General features: G+C 49.9%; 1 protein-coding gene across 1 annotated transcript; it reads right to left on the bottom strand.

Annotated features, from left to right (window-relative positions):
* Positions 1-895: 895 nt before the first annotated feature.
* On the bottom strand, positions 896-2865 carry NOG (noggin). The gene has a single exon (XM_059907245.1). It carries the CDS (start codon positions 2256-2258, stop codon positions 1560-1562), a length of 699 nt encoding a protein of 232 aa, XP_059763228.1. The 5' UTR covers positions 2259-2865; the 3' UTR covers positions 896-1559.
* Between the last annotated feature and the right edge of the window lie 16140 nt (positions 2866-19005).

Below are 19005 nucleotides of genomic sequence, written 5' to 3'. Positions count from 1 at the left end.
TGCCCCTATGTAACCCAAAGCTCAAAGATCCAGATTCTGATTTCTCCTCCCTCCCCCACCCCCAAGTGGAGTAAGTGTCTAGAGAGGGGGGCACACCCGGTTCCCAACTGCAGATCCCAGTGGTGGCGTTTTACACCCAAATTCGGACTCCTCTGAAACCCTGACCCTCTGAGAACCTCCTTAGGTCCCAGGGGAGGGGGGAGGTGAGTGTCAAATCTCCCAGCTATCCCCGGAAATTCTGGCTGAGGGCCTGGGATTTCGGGGGCTCAGACCTGCAGGATCCCTGAGGTTGCGTTGATTCCAAGGGATCGCCTCAGCGAGCACCACCACAGCTTCCGGGAGTGCAAAGGGTTAACGCGGGCTGGATATTGAGGTGGGGGGGGGTGCGAGGCGGGAGGGGTGTCGGGATCTGGGTGGGCCCGCTCTGATCTCCCCCCCCCCCCATTCCTCGGGGGTCAAGTTTCAGCGGCACTCCGCCCCCAGGGTAGGTGTGAAAGACACGTGTCCCCATTGTGAAGGGCCTGTCAGGCAGGACAAAGCGGCCGCCCACCCTCCCCCCCGCCCCTCGGCCCAGCCTGGGGTCAGCTCCAGGGGGCCGGCTGGGTGTCGCGGTCACGATGGGCCCGAGCTTTGGTGACATAGGGAGAAAAAGCTGGGAGACTGGGCGGAGGCCACGTGATGCTCAAGTGAGGAGTTTGAGAATAGCTCCCCCCCCCCCCCCCAAGAAAAACTGAGCGGTCACTTCCATCACACCAGAAGACGGGATGAGCCCCTGCTCCCAACAAGCATAGTAAGCACAGCGGCACCCCCAACCCGCCCCTCCCCCCCCTCCCCCCCCATCAATCCCCAACACAGAGACTCGCAGTGTCGAGCGCAGTCGATTTTAGTGGTTTTCTTTAATCCTGCTCTGCACTTCTTTCTCATTTACTACACGGGATATTATAAAGAATAAATAGCAGATACTCTTAATTTACAATGATTAGTCATTCCATTTGTTCTCTATATTTACAATAACTGTAAAATAACATTGAACTCTATAGCTTCTTCGAGGTCCAAGGAAAACCAAAACACTTTCCGAAGAATGGAAAATAGCTTTTTAAAAGTCCTTCTACAAAAGTTCTCCCCTCTCTTTGTACTTTAAGAAAAAATAACATTTCCCCCCTGCTTCGCCATGCGAAGGGCACTGGAATATAAATAGCAGGTTAACATTATTAGCAACAACCAGAATAAGTCTCTCTTTTCTCTGTTCTTTTTTTTCCTTTTGCTTAAAAAAATTTTAAAAATACAGTAGAAGCCGGTAACTTTTAACGTATAATACTGACCTTTTAATAAGTAAATTAAAACTGGGACCGTATATACATACACATATACATTCCTACACAGTTAAACAGTGCATTACATGAACCAGAAAGCTAGGTCTCTGTAGCCGGAAAAAAAAAAAAAAAAAAAAGTTCATTGAATCCCCTCGCGAGAGGGTGGTGGAACTGGTTTGGAGACTGTGCGGGGGGCGTCGGTGGGGATCGATCAAGTGTCCGGGTGCGGGCAGGGGGCCCTGAGTTCTAGCATGAGCACTTGCACTCGGAAATGATGGGGTACTGGATGGGAATCCAGCCGCAGCGCTGGCCCCCGCGCCGCTGACAGCGCCACCGCAGCACCGTGAGGTGCACGGACTTGGACGGCTTGCACACCATGCCCTCTGGCACGGAGCACGAGCGCTTGCTGAAGCAGCTGCCCACCTTCACGTAGCGCGGCCAAAAGCGGCTGCCCAGGTCGTTCCAGGCGTACAGCACCGGGCAAAAGGTCTGCGACCACAGCCACATCTGTAACTTCCTCCGCAGCTTCTTGCTCAGGCGCTGCTTCTTGCCCGGGGCCAAGCCCTCGGAGAACTCCAGCCCTTTGATCTCGCTCGGCATGGCCCCCGACGGCCGCTGCCGCAGCAGCTGGTCCAGCTCCGCCAGGTCCTCGGCGCCCCCGGCCGCCACCGCGCCCCCGCCGGGCCGGTCCTCGGGGGGAGAGGTGGCCATGAAGCCCGGGTCGTAGTGGCCCCCGAGCAGCGAGCGCAGCAGCGTCTCGTTCAGATCCTTCTCCTTGGGGTCAAAGATAGGGTCCGGGTGTTCGATGAGGTCCACCAGGGGCAGGTTGTCGCTGGGAGCCGGGCGGATGTGGAGATAGTGCTGGCCGCCGGCCGGTGCCGCCCGCAGCCCCAGGACCACCACCAGGGCGTAGAGGGTGACCCCCAGGCTGGGGCAGCGCTCCATGCCTCCGGCGCGCGCCCGGGGCTGCTGCTTCGTCCCGCGTCCCCGGAGGAGAGCACGCCGAGCCCGCGGCGCCGCCGCGCTCCCCCGTCTCTCCGGAGGCGGCTCACCCGAGGCTGGGCAGGCGCAGGGCCGGCAGCATGAGTCGCCGGCAGAGCCCTTCGCGCGGCGCCGGCTCCCACCGGGGCGGAAAAAACGCACACAAGTTGGCCGCAAGTCCTCTCCCAGGTCTACTCGGGAAGGCGGCCGCGGCGGGGCATCCGAAATTACTCCAGGGCAACCGCGGGCGCTGGGGGCGCCGGCTGCTCGCTGCCTTCCCGGGTCGGCGGCGGCGCAGGGCGCGTGGACTGGCCGCTCTCCCCGCCTCCTCCTCTAGCTGCTCGTCGTCCGGCCGCTCTGTGCAGCGCCGCGGGCCGAGCCGGTCCTAGGGGCACTTCCCTCCGCCTGCTCGGGGCTCCGCGGCCGTCTCTGCCCGGCGGACTCCAGCGGCGGCGGCGGCGGCGGCGTCCGCGCACGTTGGCACCGGTTTGTCTGTCTCGCAGGGTCCAAGCCTTTAAATTTCCTGCACTTTCAGCTCCATCACCATGGAAACCACTGACTCTCTCGGCGTTGCCCCCTCCCCCTTCTTCCCCCCAAACAACAACCCCACCCCCCACTTCTCCACCCCCGAGGAGCCGGAGCCGCACAGGCTCCGGGGGAAGCCGCCTGCACTCGCCGCGGAGGCGGCGGCGGCGGCTTCGGCAGCGCCCGGGCTGTGCCCCGCCGGACCCAGATGCCCCGGGAAGCCGACGGTCCGGCTGCCCGCCGGAGCTCACAGGCGGCGGCGGCGGCGGCGGCGGCGGCAGCGGCGGTGGCGGCGGCGGTGGCGCTTGGCAGGTCTCCGCGCAATTTTCTCTCTCCCCCACCACCCACCCCCCTTCTCCTCCTCCTGCAAAATGCACCGCCCCCCTCCTTTCTCCTGGAGCAATGCAACTGGGGCTCTAGGCGCCCCGCCAGGGCCAGTCCTGGGGAAAGCTCTCGGCGGCGCTGGAGCCGGGCTGGAGGGTGCAGGGCCGGTTTTGGGGGGTGCTCGAGGTGGGGCTGGGAGGATTCTCCCTAGCTGGGTACTCTGCACCGGTAAGGGAGCTGCGGGGAGGTGCTGGAGGCTCGTTTCTTGGTGCAGTTCGGTGCAAGGAATTTCTCCATGTGCATGGAGCTTTTTCCCCGGGCGCGTCTCGCCTTCCTCTCTCCCAGGCTCGGTCTAAGTCCCCTGCCCCTCCCCCCAGCGCGCGCGCACACACAGACACACACACTCAGACACACACACACACACACACACACACACACTCTTTGCGCCGGAGGAGTCCGGGAGCCGCAGCGTTGCGCAGCGTGATGTAATTCCTAGGAAGCTGTTACCCGGGCCCACAAGGGGGGTCCGCTCCTCACCCTCCTCCTCCTGCTCCTAGGCCGGGTCTTGCACCCTGAGTGGCCGAGCTGCAGGGGCGCGTCCGGCTTGCCTGCGGCTTCCCTAGCCGGCCTGGCTCCGCGCAGCTGCCGCTCGGCTCCCTGGAGGCGGCGCGCCCTCTGCTGGCCCGCAGCAAGCCCTGCACCCTGCGCTGGCGGGGCGGCCCTGCGGGGTGGGTTTGTCTGCTGTCCGGTCTGTCCAGCTCAGTTTCTGCTCTTGTGTCCGTGTCACTGTGTATGTGTGTGTACGTTCTTGTGTGCGTGTGGGTGCGTGCGCGCTGACGGGTCTGTTCTGGCTGTTCAAAGATGAACTGGCAGTAGGGGACCTGAGACCTGGCTGGGGTCCGTCCAGATAAAACTACGTTAACCTCGGACAAGTCACTTTTGTAGCACCACACACCTTACTTTCTGCATTAGTGACGTAACTACATTACTCCTCCAGTTCTACCTTTCTGTGATTCTAAATAAACCTTCATGATGCTTTCTCTTCCAGAAGCAGTTTGTTTTTGATGGTAGATGGATATTGAAATGACACTTCCGGTTAATTTTCCTTTGGATGAGGAGCTGAATCCAAGCTTCAAAGCTCAAACTCAGTTTCCTCTGTGGTGGATGTGATTGGAGTCTGGAAAACGCTGGAGAAGAGAGACTTGGTGTGGATGACTCAAGCATTCACGGCGTTCCACGGAGTGGAGTTAGGAGGTCTCGTTGTGACAGCCTAAATCACTCCAGTTTCTTTCCCCAAAGATCTGGTTTTTCCTTTCAACCTGTGCTGCTCCCACCCCACCCCCACCCAACACACACAGAAATTTATCATCTGTCTAAGGAAGCAAACACACTTTGTTTCATGGCACAGTCTTTCTGCAAAACGCCAGCAATTGAGAGGGATGGCCAGTTTCAGCTGAAAAACCTTTTCTTAAACTTTCGAGTCTAGACAATATCTAGAATTAGGCAATCAAGGTAATGCCTACAAGAAAATCTTGCTTTAATGAATATGGGAGATAAGAACAACCAATTGGTTGTTTGAATTGCATTGATTCTGAAATAATGTGGGACTAGAACCCAGCACACAGTAGGATCTTAAACAGTACTCCTTTCTTTTTGATGTGCTTTAGGGGGCTTGGCACTGGTTTATTTTCTTAGGAAGATTAAATGTTCCAGAGCAGTTCTGCCACTGCTGTGAATTAACTAAGAGAATAATTTTTCAGTAAAGAGTTCAAAAGGCTAAATTCTAGCCCAACTCTCCTGAGATGGTGGGTTCCAGTTAGTGACATTCTCTTGTGCTGTTTTCTATTGATCAATCTCCTCTCCTTTCCTTCAAATCACCTATTTTTGTTTGAAAACCAGATCCTTCAGTCCTTTATTTAGGCGGGGTAGAATGAAAACAAACCATGTTAGACAATAGATTGGGTGACCTGTTTATAGAGTGTCCGCTGGGTGAACACCATGGGGGAGGGGGAAATGCAAAGGAGAAAGAAGTCACAATCGATTGCTACCACCCAAGACATTGCAGTTCAGTTAAAGGGGATATGGCAAGTGTATGAAGAAAACATTAAAAGGGTGTGTAAAAAATCTATAAATTTCCCTAATAGCATAGACCAGTGTTTCACAACCATTTTAAAACCCATGCCCACTTTTGGTAAATATTACAACTTCATGCTATCCTTTGAATGTTTGAAATTTTATAATACATTATGGTGACCCCAAAAAGTCAAAACAAGTATAATATAAGCTATACTCTGTTCAAACCACACTTATTCTTCTTCACTGTGGGGTTCTGAAATGCCCCTCTTGGGGAGCCTGCAGTCAGTCCCCCACTCCCTGCCGCACTAGGGTAGCTCATACACTTAGGTACTGTGTGAAGCTCTGGGAATGCTGTTTATCAGAGACTAAGCAGTACTAATACCTTAATGGTAGAACTGAGATTTAGCTGGGCTTGATGAAGAAAAAGGATATATTTATCTGAATAGGGAGAGGAGGATATTTGAGTCTGCATAAAGAGGGGAAGCACGCCATATCAGGGAACAGCCAAAAGATCTGGGGTGTGGGGAATGGGGGAGTAAATGTCATAAACAGGGAAACTCAACACAAAGACAACCTTTGGACCAGGTGGATCTTGGTTGGAATTCTGGTCCTGCCACTCACCAGCTGGGCTACCCTCTCAACGTAGGCATCTTAACTCCAAACTTTCATTTCCTCATCTGTAAAGCGGGGATAACACACACCCCTCAGAATTGTGTTATACATAGGAGATAAAGGATGCTGTGCTTAGCACAGCACCCAGGGCAGAGTATATAGTGGGCAATAGACTTTCAACGCATGTTAGTTCTTCCAGGAACTCCATCACCCTCAATTGGCCCACCATCTTTGATTTGAGCCAGAGGGGCTCGAAGGGGTTGCCATGCCTGTTGGAATCCCCTCCAACACCTTTGGGCCTGCTTTCTGTCCGCTCAGCATGTGTAATTGAGCTATTCTCCGTGGCTGCTGGTTTTCAGGAGTTTAGGGGAGGGGGACTGAGATTTCTTGGGGGACTCAACAGGCAACCCATTTCAATGCTTCTGCCGCTCTATTGAAGAGGGAGCTTGACAAGCGGGACAAAGAGGGTGTATTTATTCAAAAGGAAGCTGTGGGGTGGGAGATGGGCCAAAGGAGGGATGGTTAGCAGCTCAGCTTTCTGCTCAGGTCCTCCCAGGGGGTGGGGGAAGGAGGGGAGCAGTTGGATGTTAGTGGGGATTGGCCAGGGACTCGGGCCTTGGCAGCCTACGTGGGAAGAGTCTAGTGATGAAGTGACTCTAGGTCCATTCTTGGTTATCTGCATCCCAGGATTCTGTCAAGGGAAACTGAAGCAGTCTTTTGAACCATGGCTTCGGCAGCTCCAGGTGGAGGCAAGAGGACCTTATGCATCCTGAGGGCACTTATGTATCTTTTCTTATTTTCAGCTGATTCTCAGAACAATTCAACAATCTTGTTTTTTTGGCCCTGGAAGCGTAGACCTGAGGCAGCTGTGGGTGATGTGCAAAGGACATGGGGCTTGACTTTGGAAAACCCGAAACCTAGCAGCTGTGTGACCTCGGGTGAGTCACTTTACCTCTCTGGGGCCCCGTGACACAGAGAGGTCAAGGGAGCATGAGACACCACAAAGGAGAAAACATGACAGTGGCCATCTTTTAGGCCCCGAATCATCCCAGGCACATGAAAATTGTGTCACCCTCTGATTCTGACTGTCTCTTGGGTCCCATAAATGTCGAATTTGATGGACTTCCTCTCAATGAGACCCAAAATGGCATTTTTGGACTTGACCCAACTTAGCAAAGTGAGGAAAAGCCAGCCACAGGGCCTGTCACTTTCCTCCCTTGACTGCGGGAGGACTGTGGGAGTGGAGGCGGCTTCTAGGGAGGGAGGGTGGTGGGTTCCCCATAGCCTGTGGGAGGCTGGGGGAAACCTGGCCAGTTCAGGACTCACAGCCAGGGTGGGGGCCAGTGCAGTTTCACCACAGGGTCTAAGTTGTTGAGTGTGGTTTTTTTGGTGATGGGATTCCAGTTACAACCGTGAAGTTCTGACCAGCATAGGAAGCGGGGATAGAAGGCGAGAAAGAGGGGAGAATGGGAGGGAGATGACTCTAAATCGTGGGCTGGGGTGGGGAAATGGGTAAATAAATGGGAAATACATTTCCAGGGATAGAGACAAAGCTAAAGGCCAAAGGAGGCAAGCGCTTTGCTCCAGCCCTGACAGCCCCTTCCCTTCCCCAGTCTGGCTCCCTCTCCGCCCACTGCCCCCGCCCCGCCCGCCCGGCTCCACGCTGGGGAAGGGGAGCGACTCTGGAGCCCGGTGGCTCATTCATCTCCTGATAAACTGTTTATCTGAGTTTTAACGAGGGCGCCTCTCTTCCAGCCCTGGAGACAGAAGCCTCCTCATGTTTAGCCTGCCCTGGTGTGGGGGGCCTGGGGGTGGGTGGAGGCAATGCTGGCGGGCCCATCTTCTGCCCTTGCGTCGTTGCCAGCACGCGCTGCCTCGGCCTCGGCCTTCAGCTCTCCCGGCTTGACGTTGCCTTTGCTGGTCTGGGGTCTGGGTCTCTCTGGACTCGAGGTTTTCATCTGGAAAGGAAATCTTTTTATCATTTCTCTCCATTCACTCTTACGTGCACGCGCGCGCGCACACACACACACACACACACACACACTCCCTCTCTAAACACATACATAACGTAAATACATACATTTAAAAATCAAGGGACTTCCCTGGGGGTCCAGTGGAAGACTCCCCTTTCCAACGCAGGGGGTGCGGGTTCAATCCCTGGTCGGGGAGCTAAGATTCCAGTGCCCCGTGGCCAAAAAACCAAAACATAAAACAGAAGCAGTATTGTAACAAATTCAGTAAAGACTTTTAAAAAAAGGTCCACATCAAAAAATCTTAAAAAGAAAATAAGTAAAAATCAAACCCAACTTGGTTCTGCATTGTGGACTTTTACCACATGTGACCCAGTATTTCAAAAGGCAAGTGAATGGAATGCTACTGCTACAGCATGGGTAACGCAGGAAAGGATGCCCCAAAGTGATGGAGGGGCTGTTCAGTGAAAAGGCAGCTGTCATCAATAAGAGAAGCTAAAACTCTAATTGTTCTAGGACTTGCTTCCCACTTGCCACCAGTCACCCTTATGGATTCACATGGGTGCACACTTTACAGACACTGATGCGTCTGCTGACCCCACCACAACACACGCAGGAATGGGGAATACAAACAGACCAGGGTGCACTCCCATGCACACCCCCGCCTTTGCCACCCAGGCCGGAAGGGTCCCTGGAGACAGTCCCCCTTAGCCACCTACCATGAGGAATTTACACACAGCCTCCCCCCGCCCCATCAAACACACAAGCACCCATCTCAACTTAGGCTCACATTTCCCCCACATCCTCTCATCCTGCTGCCTCAGATAGATGTTTATTGAGATAATATGGTCTAGCCTCCCTTATCCCCTCGAAGACTCAAGATAACAAGGAGACAGGAACTCAATGGAGTGAAAAATAAAGTGAAAACCTCCCCTATCTGAGGTCGGTGGGGTGTTCACAGGTTCTGGCTACTGAATCCACCTAATACAACAGTCTCACATCTCTGAATTTTTTCCTAGCCCCTAACTCTGTCTCCTCACCAACCAAGTATTGGTGCAGACTTGGAATGACTCTCCATGACCACCTACTGTCATCCATCGGTCTTATTCCTCCACCTATTCACCAGGCATGTACCCCGATTCCAGACACTCTCAAAGACTATTGGGGAAAAAAAAAAAGAAAAATAAACCCAAGATTACAAGTCAGGATGTCAACTGCCACGATAAAGCACAGAAATGTTGGGGTGGGATGGAGGATCCAAAAAGACTCCTTAGGAAATTCAATGTCCAATGACAAATGAGAGGTCACAGTCTAGTGAGGAGGAGACAGTGGCTGGATGATATCTGGGGCAGCGGGGGGAGGGGAACACCATCCAAATGCTGTGACAAGTTGGCAATGCTAAGTGCTGGGCTTGAGGACTAAAGGCTAGAAGACAAGGGGTTTATATAATGAGCCATCAAGGGTCTTAAGCAGTTTCAAATCCAATTTGAATTTATACTTGAGTTTAGAAATATATGAAAGAAACTTTGGAAACCATTTCAATATGGTGACTATAGGTCCTAAATATTTTAAGACAGCCCCTATTAAAAAACAAAAACAAAACTTTATTCTGATCCAAGTCGAGGCTGTTCAGCCCTAGAACCCTCGCTTGTAATCTCTATGCAGGGATTATTTTATGTGTAGGGGAAAAACCCTAAAAATATGCTTATAAATCATTCATTGTAATGATTACCTGTAAAGAATTGGGTAAGTTGGTGGGGTGAGGAGGGGAGAGAACCTTACTTTTCACTTTACGTTATTTGTATGTAAATCTGTTTAAAAAGAGAGAGAGCAATCATAAAACATTTTTGTACTTAAGGAAAAGTCAATGAAAGATTAAAATCAGTGAACTTAGTGGCAACAACTTGCCCCAAAGTAACTATCAGTCATGAGTAAAGCTGGAAATGGCATTTAAAGTTCTATGTGTTGAAAAGAGTTTTGAAGCCAGCACCAGGCTGCCAGACAGGGCTGACTCGTATTATTGGATGATCTTTGTTTCAGGTTTAGTTAAATGGTTCAGCGCTCATGTGCAATGGTGAGACGAGGGAGAAGCCCATTTGAGGAGCTTTTGTGTGCAGCGGTGAGTGTTTGTACGCATGCATGTAAGTATGTGATAGGCACTGTTTCATGACACTTTAATCTCCCGTCACGGGCGTCTACAGAGAAATCAGATTGCTTTCAAAATAAAGTGATATCCACGTCAAAACCCACCACTGGGCTGAAAAACAAAACAAAACTAAAATGCACCAAAGCCCAATCTCACGCTTGATCTAAACCCTACAGTCTGGAAAGTCTGGAATGAGTTTGGGGCGGGGGCTGGGTACTGGAAGTAAGTCACCTCAGTTGAGGGTTTGGAGGACAGGGTCCCCAAGTGACTACATAAGAGGCTTTCTCTCCCAGTTGCCAGTCTTAGAAACAGCGCTTATAAGTTTAACCTGTGCCAGGAATTTACCATCTGCCTTACAAACATTTTCTTAATCTACATCTTACAAGAGCTTCTGGAGTAGGGGCAATTAAATCCCCATTTTATAGATAGGGAAATTGAGGCCCAGAGAGGTGAGGGAGCTGCCGAAGGCCATATTCTTTGACTCCAGGATTACCTAAGGAGGTAGGGAGAGGATTCTTAGCTCAGAGCTGCAGGCCCAGTGGGGCCTTCCTAAGGCATCCATCTTTGTTGGTCCCTTACTGGTCCCTTGGTCCGATCCATAACTGGCTTAATTCAGAGGTCGTCGATACCAGCAGGCTAGGGAGATTTACTTTGGCCAGTGACTTTTGACAACCTGGTCAAGTCGGAGCGAGGGCTCATTTCATCCTCCCCTCCCCCACCCCACCCACAGTCCCACCCTCCATAATGGAGCATGACTGTAGTAAAACAAGGCTTTTGATCAAGCTTCCTCACATCACTTTCAAGACAAACAAGGTCTCTGAAGCCCCCAACTGCTTTTATTTTTCTTATATCTAAGGTTTCACCTTAGGGTCTTTACCCAGCTTCATTGAAAAATGACCTCAATTAAGAAAAGAAAATCATGGCATTTCATTATTGTGATTCACAAAACATACCTATAGAATTGAAAGAGAGGCTTCAAAGTTATAAAAACAACCTTCGTAATTTTCTAAAAGGGGTTCCTACCTTCCCTCTAACCCATCAGGTGTCTCCCACATACCACAACGATTTTCCAATCTTTTCTTCGGCATAATTAATTAAGATCATAAGCAAACATATTAATTAAAATACAAATAAAAGTAAATAAGACAGTGGCTAGTCTTTCACCAGCGTGGTTGGCGGATATACTCATGTTTCAACACAAGACTTGTCAAAGGTACGATTCACTATGTATAGGATTTTTAGAAAAAAATTAGTTTTTTAAATTATTTATAAACATACAAATTAAAAAATTTTTTTCCCGTCCATGGTAGAGAGATGGATAAGGTTAGAGCCGAGTCCAGTGTTTGGGCCCCTGGGTCTCCTCCCTACAAAATGATTCCAGTACACTACAGTTTCAGACAAGCATTTCTTTCCTCACACAAAGGCTTAACCATGTTAACTAGTTAATGTAAAGCTTGATTAAACTCGCAAAGATAATCCCTAAAATGCTGGGAGAAGGGCCCTTGAAGTGCCTGGAGGTGGCAGGGAGGGGGCGGGCTGGTAATGAGGCAAGGTTGCGGTTCAAACCTCATTTTCACTTTGCTGTGTTTCAAAAGTGAATTACTGCAGCGGTTCGGCAAAATACATTGAGGCAAATGCAAAGCTGCCTTCCTCACATCCTGGAGGATTTGAGTCACCACAGATGAGCCTTTAAATGTAATAAGAGGCATCGTAATTATCATGCCACGGGGGTAAGAAAATCCTGGCAGATCACATTTTATAGAACTCTGCTTTTCTTTCAAGCCCCCAGCCCAGAAAGAGAGGCAGCTACGTTCGAGACTAAATGTTTATGGCTTAGGCTGCTTCAACAGCATGAACGTTTACTTCTGAGGTAGTCCTATTGTTCCATGTGTGATTTCAATATGCTTCTTCTAAGTATTTTGACAGCTAGGCAAGCTTTGGGGCACTTGTCCTCTTCTAGGGACCACAGGGCCGTGACAACGGATTGTGGGATGGGGGATTGGTGAGGTCTCTGACTTGTCCCTGATAGCAACTCTTCTTCATCTCACAGCTATTAGGGTCCTAGGAGAGGCCCTCATCTCTCACCAAAGCTCCCCCAAGTTCCCACAGAGAAGGAGGGCTTGCAAATAGCACTGGCCCGCCCAAGGCAAGAAGCTTTCTACGGAAATGCACCAAAGTGCCCCTCTCATTTCTCCCAAAGTCTTGGCATTCTTGAAGGAGAAACAGGCTAAAATAACTCGTATATAGAAATGGAATTATTTACAATTGTTCAACAACCTCTAAGGATTCTCTTGGTGACTCTCAAGATAACGTTATGACATTGGATGCCTTTTCCATTCTGACCCGGATCTACATTCTATTTAGAGAACTCCTTGGAGGTCTCTACACATAGCCTGCTCTACCTCATCGTTATATGTTCTGTCTACTCTCTTCCTCATTTGCAAAATCATTTTTTAGATTCTGTTTAAGCATTGCCTCCTCCATTCTCGATTCTTTCTGGGCAGAATGAGGTCCCTCCTCTCAGCTCCTATGCCATCTGGACCTTCTTCTAGGTTATGGATGACCAGATGGCATTCTAGGCAGTTGTCTGTCTTGACCACTAGTCTGCAAGCTCTTTATGGGAGTTTATCTCTCTAATCCTGGTGCCTAGCGTTGTGTTTGATGTACAGTAAGGTGCCTAGTGAATCAATGACTCCCTGAGCTGCTTAATTTCTTTTGGGGACAACAGTGGATTCTGGTAGTGGGTGGAGGGAAACCATGGTGGGGAAAACTATGTCCATGTCTTCTTTTTTTTTTAATGTAGTTTTTATTTATTTTATTTTTATTTTTTATTATTAAAAAAAAATTTTATTTTTGGCTGCTTTGGGTCTTTGTTGCTGCGCGTGGGCTTTCTCTAGTTGCGGCGAGCGTGGGCTACTCTTCATTGCGGTGCGAGGGCTTCTCATTGCGGTGGCTTCTCTTGTTGCGGAGCACGGGCTTCAGTAGCTGTGGCTTGTGGGCGCTAGAGCGCGCGGGCTTCAGTAGTTGTGGCGCACGGGCTTAGTTGCTCCACGGTACGTGAGATCTTCCCGGACCAGGGATCAAACCTGTGTCCCCTGCATTGGCAGGCGGATTCTTAACCACTGCACCACTAGGGAAGTCCCTCATGTCTTAATTAATGCAGCAAATCCAGACAGCAATGGCTTATGTTTGATTATTTATTTATTTATTTATTCGGCTGCGCTGCTCAGCTTGCAGGATCTTAGTTCCCCGACCAGGGATTGAACCCTGACTTGGCAGTGAAAGCACCGAGTCCTAACCACTGGGCCACCAGGGAATTCCCTATTTGATCTTTTCTTGTAAACTAGGTCCCTCATAGGTATCTGGAAAATAAAAAGACCAAGTTGACCCAAATAGCTGCTTTATTATTTAACTGGTATACACCAATGACTCGCCCATGCTGAACTGGAGACAGCCTGATTGTTGTACCAACACCTTCAGCAGCCTGAATCCTCACAAATTAGCAGCTCAGTATCTTGAGGTCTGCTGTCTTTGGCAGCAAAAGCGAGTCAGGGCAGGGGAGGGGGTGAGGAGAGGTTGGCTCTATCCCAGGAAGCTGCAGCTTGGGCTGGGGGTCGGGAGTAGTTGAGTGATGTGATCCCGGCTCATTCTGGGGAGGCACAGCTGCCGTGACATGTCAGGCTCAACTCAGTCCATGCCCTTGGGAAGGAAGATGGTGGAGTCCCCCACCCCCACCCCTGAGACCCCAGAACCCAGTCCTTCTGGGAACTATTTTCTCTCCCTTCTGCCTCTACTGCTCCCGTCCCTGCTGTCTTCTTAGAGAGGTGGATTCAGAGGAGTTCCAAAAGGTTAGAAGATCACTAATCTCTCTGAAGACTAGGCTCCCCTTGGTGTCTGATTCTTCTTTGTGTAGCCAAAGAGCTTTGCACACCATCTGGCTCAGTCAGCACTCGCTGGGGGTGGCTGGATCAATGGCTAGGTTCACTGTCAACACTGACGAGGTGCAATTCCCTAAACATCCTTTAGGTCCTCGAAGCTGTCATTCCATAGCCACAACTGTCCAGATAACCAGGTCAAAGGCGCCCCTCTGGGTATTCTTTTCCCAGCCTGAATGACACAGCCCAGTGCAAAAGTTTCTCAGGGGCAGCTCGGCATCACTCGGGTTCTGTCCACCTGGCACACAGGGCAACGCTTTGAAGAAGAAATGGATTAAGGTATTGGATTACAGTTTCTGTAGCCAGGCTCAGGGCCTGAGCTGAATGTCCTCCCCCAAGTAGGGTGACTTGGCAGAACGGTTCAGGCTTCCCTCCCTCCTTCCTCACTTTCCTCCAGTCTCCATTGCTCTCTGGGCGAGGGGAAGAGGGGGAGTAGGGGGACCCTCACTCCCGTAACTTAAATCGACATTTTTGTGAAGGGTAAATCTTATACTTCTGCACATGGTCTGTCCTACGTCGTGGCAGCATGAAGATGTGGGCAAGAACAGTCAGTGGGTGCTCTGAGTGAGTGACAGCGGGGCAGAGGCACAGCTCAACAAGAAAACTGATGTTAACCTCTTTCTTCTCTTCTGCTTTCTTACCAATTTCTGAGTTCTTGCTGTGTGCCTGGTACGGTACATTACATTTGTTATATCATTTAGTCCTCAAAACATCTCAGTTTATAAGCGAGGACACTAAAACTCAGGGAAGTCAAGTGACTTGACCAAGGTCACCCAAGTAGAAAGTGGCATAGCTGTGGTTTAACTCTGCCCAGCCCCAAAGCATGTGGTCTATTCTTGATGGCCCTTTTTTTAAATTTCATCTAGGATTCTGATTCTGGTGTTCCTTATACAACCAGTAAATATGGAAAGTGGTGGTGAAGAGAGACACAAAAATGGAATTCAAGGTGACTTACAAAATAGTAGTATAAATTATTAATGGATGCAAATATATGTGGTAAATCTTATAATGAATGGGAATTATACACACCAACTTGGAGACAGTGGTTATCTTTGGGTAGAGAGAGAAGGAGGGTGACGCACTTGGTGGGTATTTATGTGTATTTATATTTCTTTAGAAAGAGAAAGAGAGCTATCAAAGCAAACACAAAACAGACACAAATCTCTGGTGTCCCAAACCACAATGAGATATCACTTCATACCCATTAGGATGGCTATTATATGTATATACGCATAATGAAAAGAAGTGTTGACATGGATGTGGAGAAACTGGAACCCTTGTGAACTGCTCTGTGGGAATGTAAAATGATGCAGCTGCTATAGAAAACAGTACTGCAGTTCCTTAAAAAATTAAAAATAGAATTACTGTAAGATCCAGCAATTTCATCTCTGAGTATATATCCCAAAGAACTGAAAGCAGGGACTGCAACCCATATACACCCATGTTCATAGCAGCATTATTCACAATAACCTAAAGGTGGAAATAATCCAAGTGTTCATCAACAGATGAACGGATAGGCAAAACGTGGTGCGTACGTACAGTGGAATATTATTCAGCCTTAAAAAGGAAGGAAATTCTGACATATGCTACAACATGGATGAACCTTGAGGACGTTATGCTAAATGAAATGTCAGTCACAGAAGGACAAATACTGTGTGATTCCACTTATATGAGGTGCCTAGAGTAATCAAATTCATAGAGACAGAAAGTAGAATGGTGGTTGCCAAAGGGGAGGGGGAGGGGGAGGGGGAGTTAAAGTTTAATGTGTACAGAGTTTCAGTTTGGGAAGAGGAAAAAGTTTCTGGAGATGGATGACGGTGACGGTGGCACACAATGGAAATGCACTTATGCTATTTAATGCCATTTACAAATGGCTAAAATGGTGAATTTTACATTATGTGCATTTTATCACACACACACACACATCCTTGATGTCCAGCAAGGAGGGAGGAGTAGAAGAGCTTCACAGTTCCCTGTCACATGCCACCCTTCTTTGGCTTGGTCCCCATCAGGGGACACTGGACACAGGGTGAAGGGATGAGCCCCCTCCCCTGGGCCCTCCCAGCAGGCAGCCTTCCTGACTCAGGTAGGCCAGCAACTCTGGACACTCAGGCTCAGAGGAAGTTCATCTGAAAATAAAAGCAGTCCTTCAGGGGTCCCTATGGATTGAAAGGCTCCCTTCCTGGTTGTCTCTGAGGCTGAAGCGTGACTGCTGCTAGCCCCCTGGGTATAGTAACAGCCCTGTCAGCCAAGGCAAATCTGCCCGACCTCAGAATCCCAAATTAGCACCTGGCCCTTAGATAGGGCAACTTTGGTTTAAAGTTTAAGTGAAACCTTGACAGTTCTACTGCCTTGAGGGGAGGCCGGGGGCTGCTCTCATAGGATGTTCTTTCTTCGGAGGAATGCGGTGGTGTGTACAGTGTGGTGTCTGCAGTCAATTCCTACAACTGCAATTAGGGCCTTTCAATGGAGGTGTCAGCCACATTCAAAGTCTGAACCGTCTCAGCCATGAAATTCATAATGGGATAAAAGTTCCATTCCGGGACTGACAACTTCAAATGGAATTTGGTGTAATCTTTTATTTATTTACGGGGCCGTGGGAGTGGGGGCGGGGGCTATGAAAAATCCCACCTCCCCCCACTCCCTTCCCCCCAAAGCTTCCAAGGATAAAAATGAGGGTTGGGATTACATCTGGAGGGAAGCAAGGCTATGTTTAAATAGGCTTTGGAAAGTGTGGTTCCACGTCTGAGGCAGTCCGGAGCGACAGCTTCATCCAGCCCAGTCTGGGACATTCCAAAGAATCATACTGAGACCTTGTGCTAATTGGTTCCAATTTATCAGTTCCAGTGTCTCAGTGGACCAGGGCCGGGTCTCGATGCTCGATGATCTGCGAGGACAGCGACGCACTGGATCTACTGCAGGAGCCAACGAAGCCTTCCATACTTTGCCTGGTTTTCACTGATGGCGATGGCTGTTTAATTAATTCTCGAATACCTTCTTTTTAACCTAAGCTTAGCCAAGCCATATGCCATTAGCTGCCTCTTGGTAGACCTTTCAGTAACTTCGGTTCATCTTATTTACACAAAAGCAGAGGCTTTTTGCGGTATTAAGGGAGCCGGGAGAGCCCGGGGTGGGGGCGGGGGGAGGATTTATTTGTAATTACAGCCGGGTTCTCGCTTAGTCCCATCCCACCGTTCTGCCCATTCACAGGCTCCGGCCAGGGCTGGCGCCAAGATCTCCAAGTTGCCCTGTGTTTATGTCATTGAGACGAGGACAATATTTCAGTGTGGAGCCAAGCCACAGGGATCCACTCTATAAAACCCTCACTAAAAATAGACGCTCCAACCCCTGCCCAGCCCCCTCCCCGCCTCCGCGACTCCCCAACGCCTGCCCCTAGCGCTGCAGCACCCAGCTCCATACGCTGGGAGACAGGCGTGCCAAATCGGCCGGATCGCGCAGCTCGGGGGGGCCGTGAGCTCCTTTCTTCCCGAGGAGTTTTAATGCAGAATAAAAGGCGTCAATTAGCAGCCTTTAGAGCTGACAGGGCAATTAAAGCTAAATTGCAAGACAGAGGGAGAGCTGGAAGAAGAAGGAAGAGAGAGAGAGGGGGGAGGGAGAGAGGAGAGAGATTTCCAATGTATTTTTGGTGGCAGCTGCATTTTTGAGAAGGGTGAGCCTCTCAAACTACAACTGGCTGTTTGGATATATTTTCACTTCTGAAGTGATATTTTCAGCGAACACTGATACTCCCCGTTTGTTGCACTTTTCATGTTAGAACTGAGCCACTTGGGAAAATGAAAACAAACACAAAGTGAAAGGATCTTGTCTTTACAAACTCTCCCAACCAGCCTGGGTCCCAACAAACACGTTCCTTTGCAGGGTGAATTAGATGCAGCATGAAATTATGAGGGTAGAGGATGCGTGGGTGGAGCCACTGCCCCGGTCAGCAGCTAATTTGCGTTTTGGGGATCCCAGAATTTAGAGTTGGTGACTCCGTCATAATGCCTTTGCACACTTTCTGTCATCAGCCCAGTCCCCCAAGGTTATAAAACGATTGGAAAACAGTCTTCTTTTGGTCTACTCGGGAGTGACCTTCCTGAAGGAACAGTCAGGCTTTGGTTTGGGATTTGGGAGCTCCGAGACTGTCTTATGCAGATAGGAGTTGGTAACAACGGTGGTATTGATTTTGATTCACTCTTGCAACACACCAGTTCCAGGGAATGGATTCGAGGGGTGCTGTGCACCAGGGTGGGCACAAGACAGAAATACACCGTAATCAGAGGAACAGTCAGCCTGGGGAAGCTAGAGCTCCATCAACCCTTCACAGGCATCCTACCCTCCCCTGGCCCCCAACCCACGGAGGAAACAGTAACCACAGTTCCTGAGAGGATGCTCCCAAAGTCACCTTTGCTTTGCTGGACCTCACATCTCCCATCCTGTAACTACAATCCTTTTCTCTTTATCCTCCCTCACTCATTAAGAACTACCATTTCTACAACACCTACCCTGCTCCTGGCATTGTGTTAAGGACTTGCCAAGCACTGAATGCGAGGTAGGTGCTATTATTTTACCTGTTTTATGTAAGAGGAGACTGAGGCTGAGAGAGATTCAGTAACTCATTCAAGGTCATCCTTCTGGTAAGTGGTGAAGCTGGGATTGCAACCAGATCTTAGTCTAAAGACTGTGCTCTTGACCCTTATAATGTACTCGCCTTGTACAGGGCCCCCATGAATCTCCAGGAAAACTTAACTTGGGATCGGTGTTCATTTGGTTGGGGCTGAACTTCGAAACCCCTGGAAAGGGGGACTTGCTGTCTTAGGACACTGGTGGTGCTGCAAGGACGCAGTTCCACATGCTTAGGATCAGCAGTTTTGAGCTGAAGGGACATGAGAGTGACATTTAGTTGTTTGTGTCTGGAGCTAGGGTCCAGAGTTCCTGGATTTCTGAGAATCTATTCTCAGGAGCATAATGAGATTATATATTTTGAGACAATATCTAGCTCAAGCCTTGCCATTTTGCCAGCTCAGGAGGGTGAGGCCAGAGAAGGTCATACAGTGAGTTATGGTGGGTGAAGTCAGAACCAGGATTACAACCCTGCCCGGGACTATGTCTGCTAACAAGCA

This window comes from Balaenoptera ricei, chromosome 20 (genome assembly GCF_028023285.1).
Source record: "Balaenoptera ricei isolate mBalRic1 chromosome 20, mBalRic1.hap2, whole genome shotgun sequence".
Lineage (NCBI taxonomy): Eukaryota > Metazoa > Chordata > Mammalia > Artiodactyla > Balaenopteridae > Balaenoptera > Balaenoptera ricei.
The sequence above is the reverse complement of the archived record's forward strand: the minus strand, read 5'-3'. Positions and strand labels throughout refer to the sequence as shown.

Coding starts and splice junctions, on each gene's coding strand:
- NOG (XM_059907245.1), bottom strand. CDS start 2,258: ATGGAGCGCTGCCCCAGCCTGGGGGTCACCCTCTACGCCCTGGTGGTG.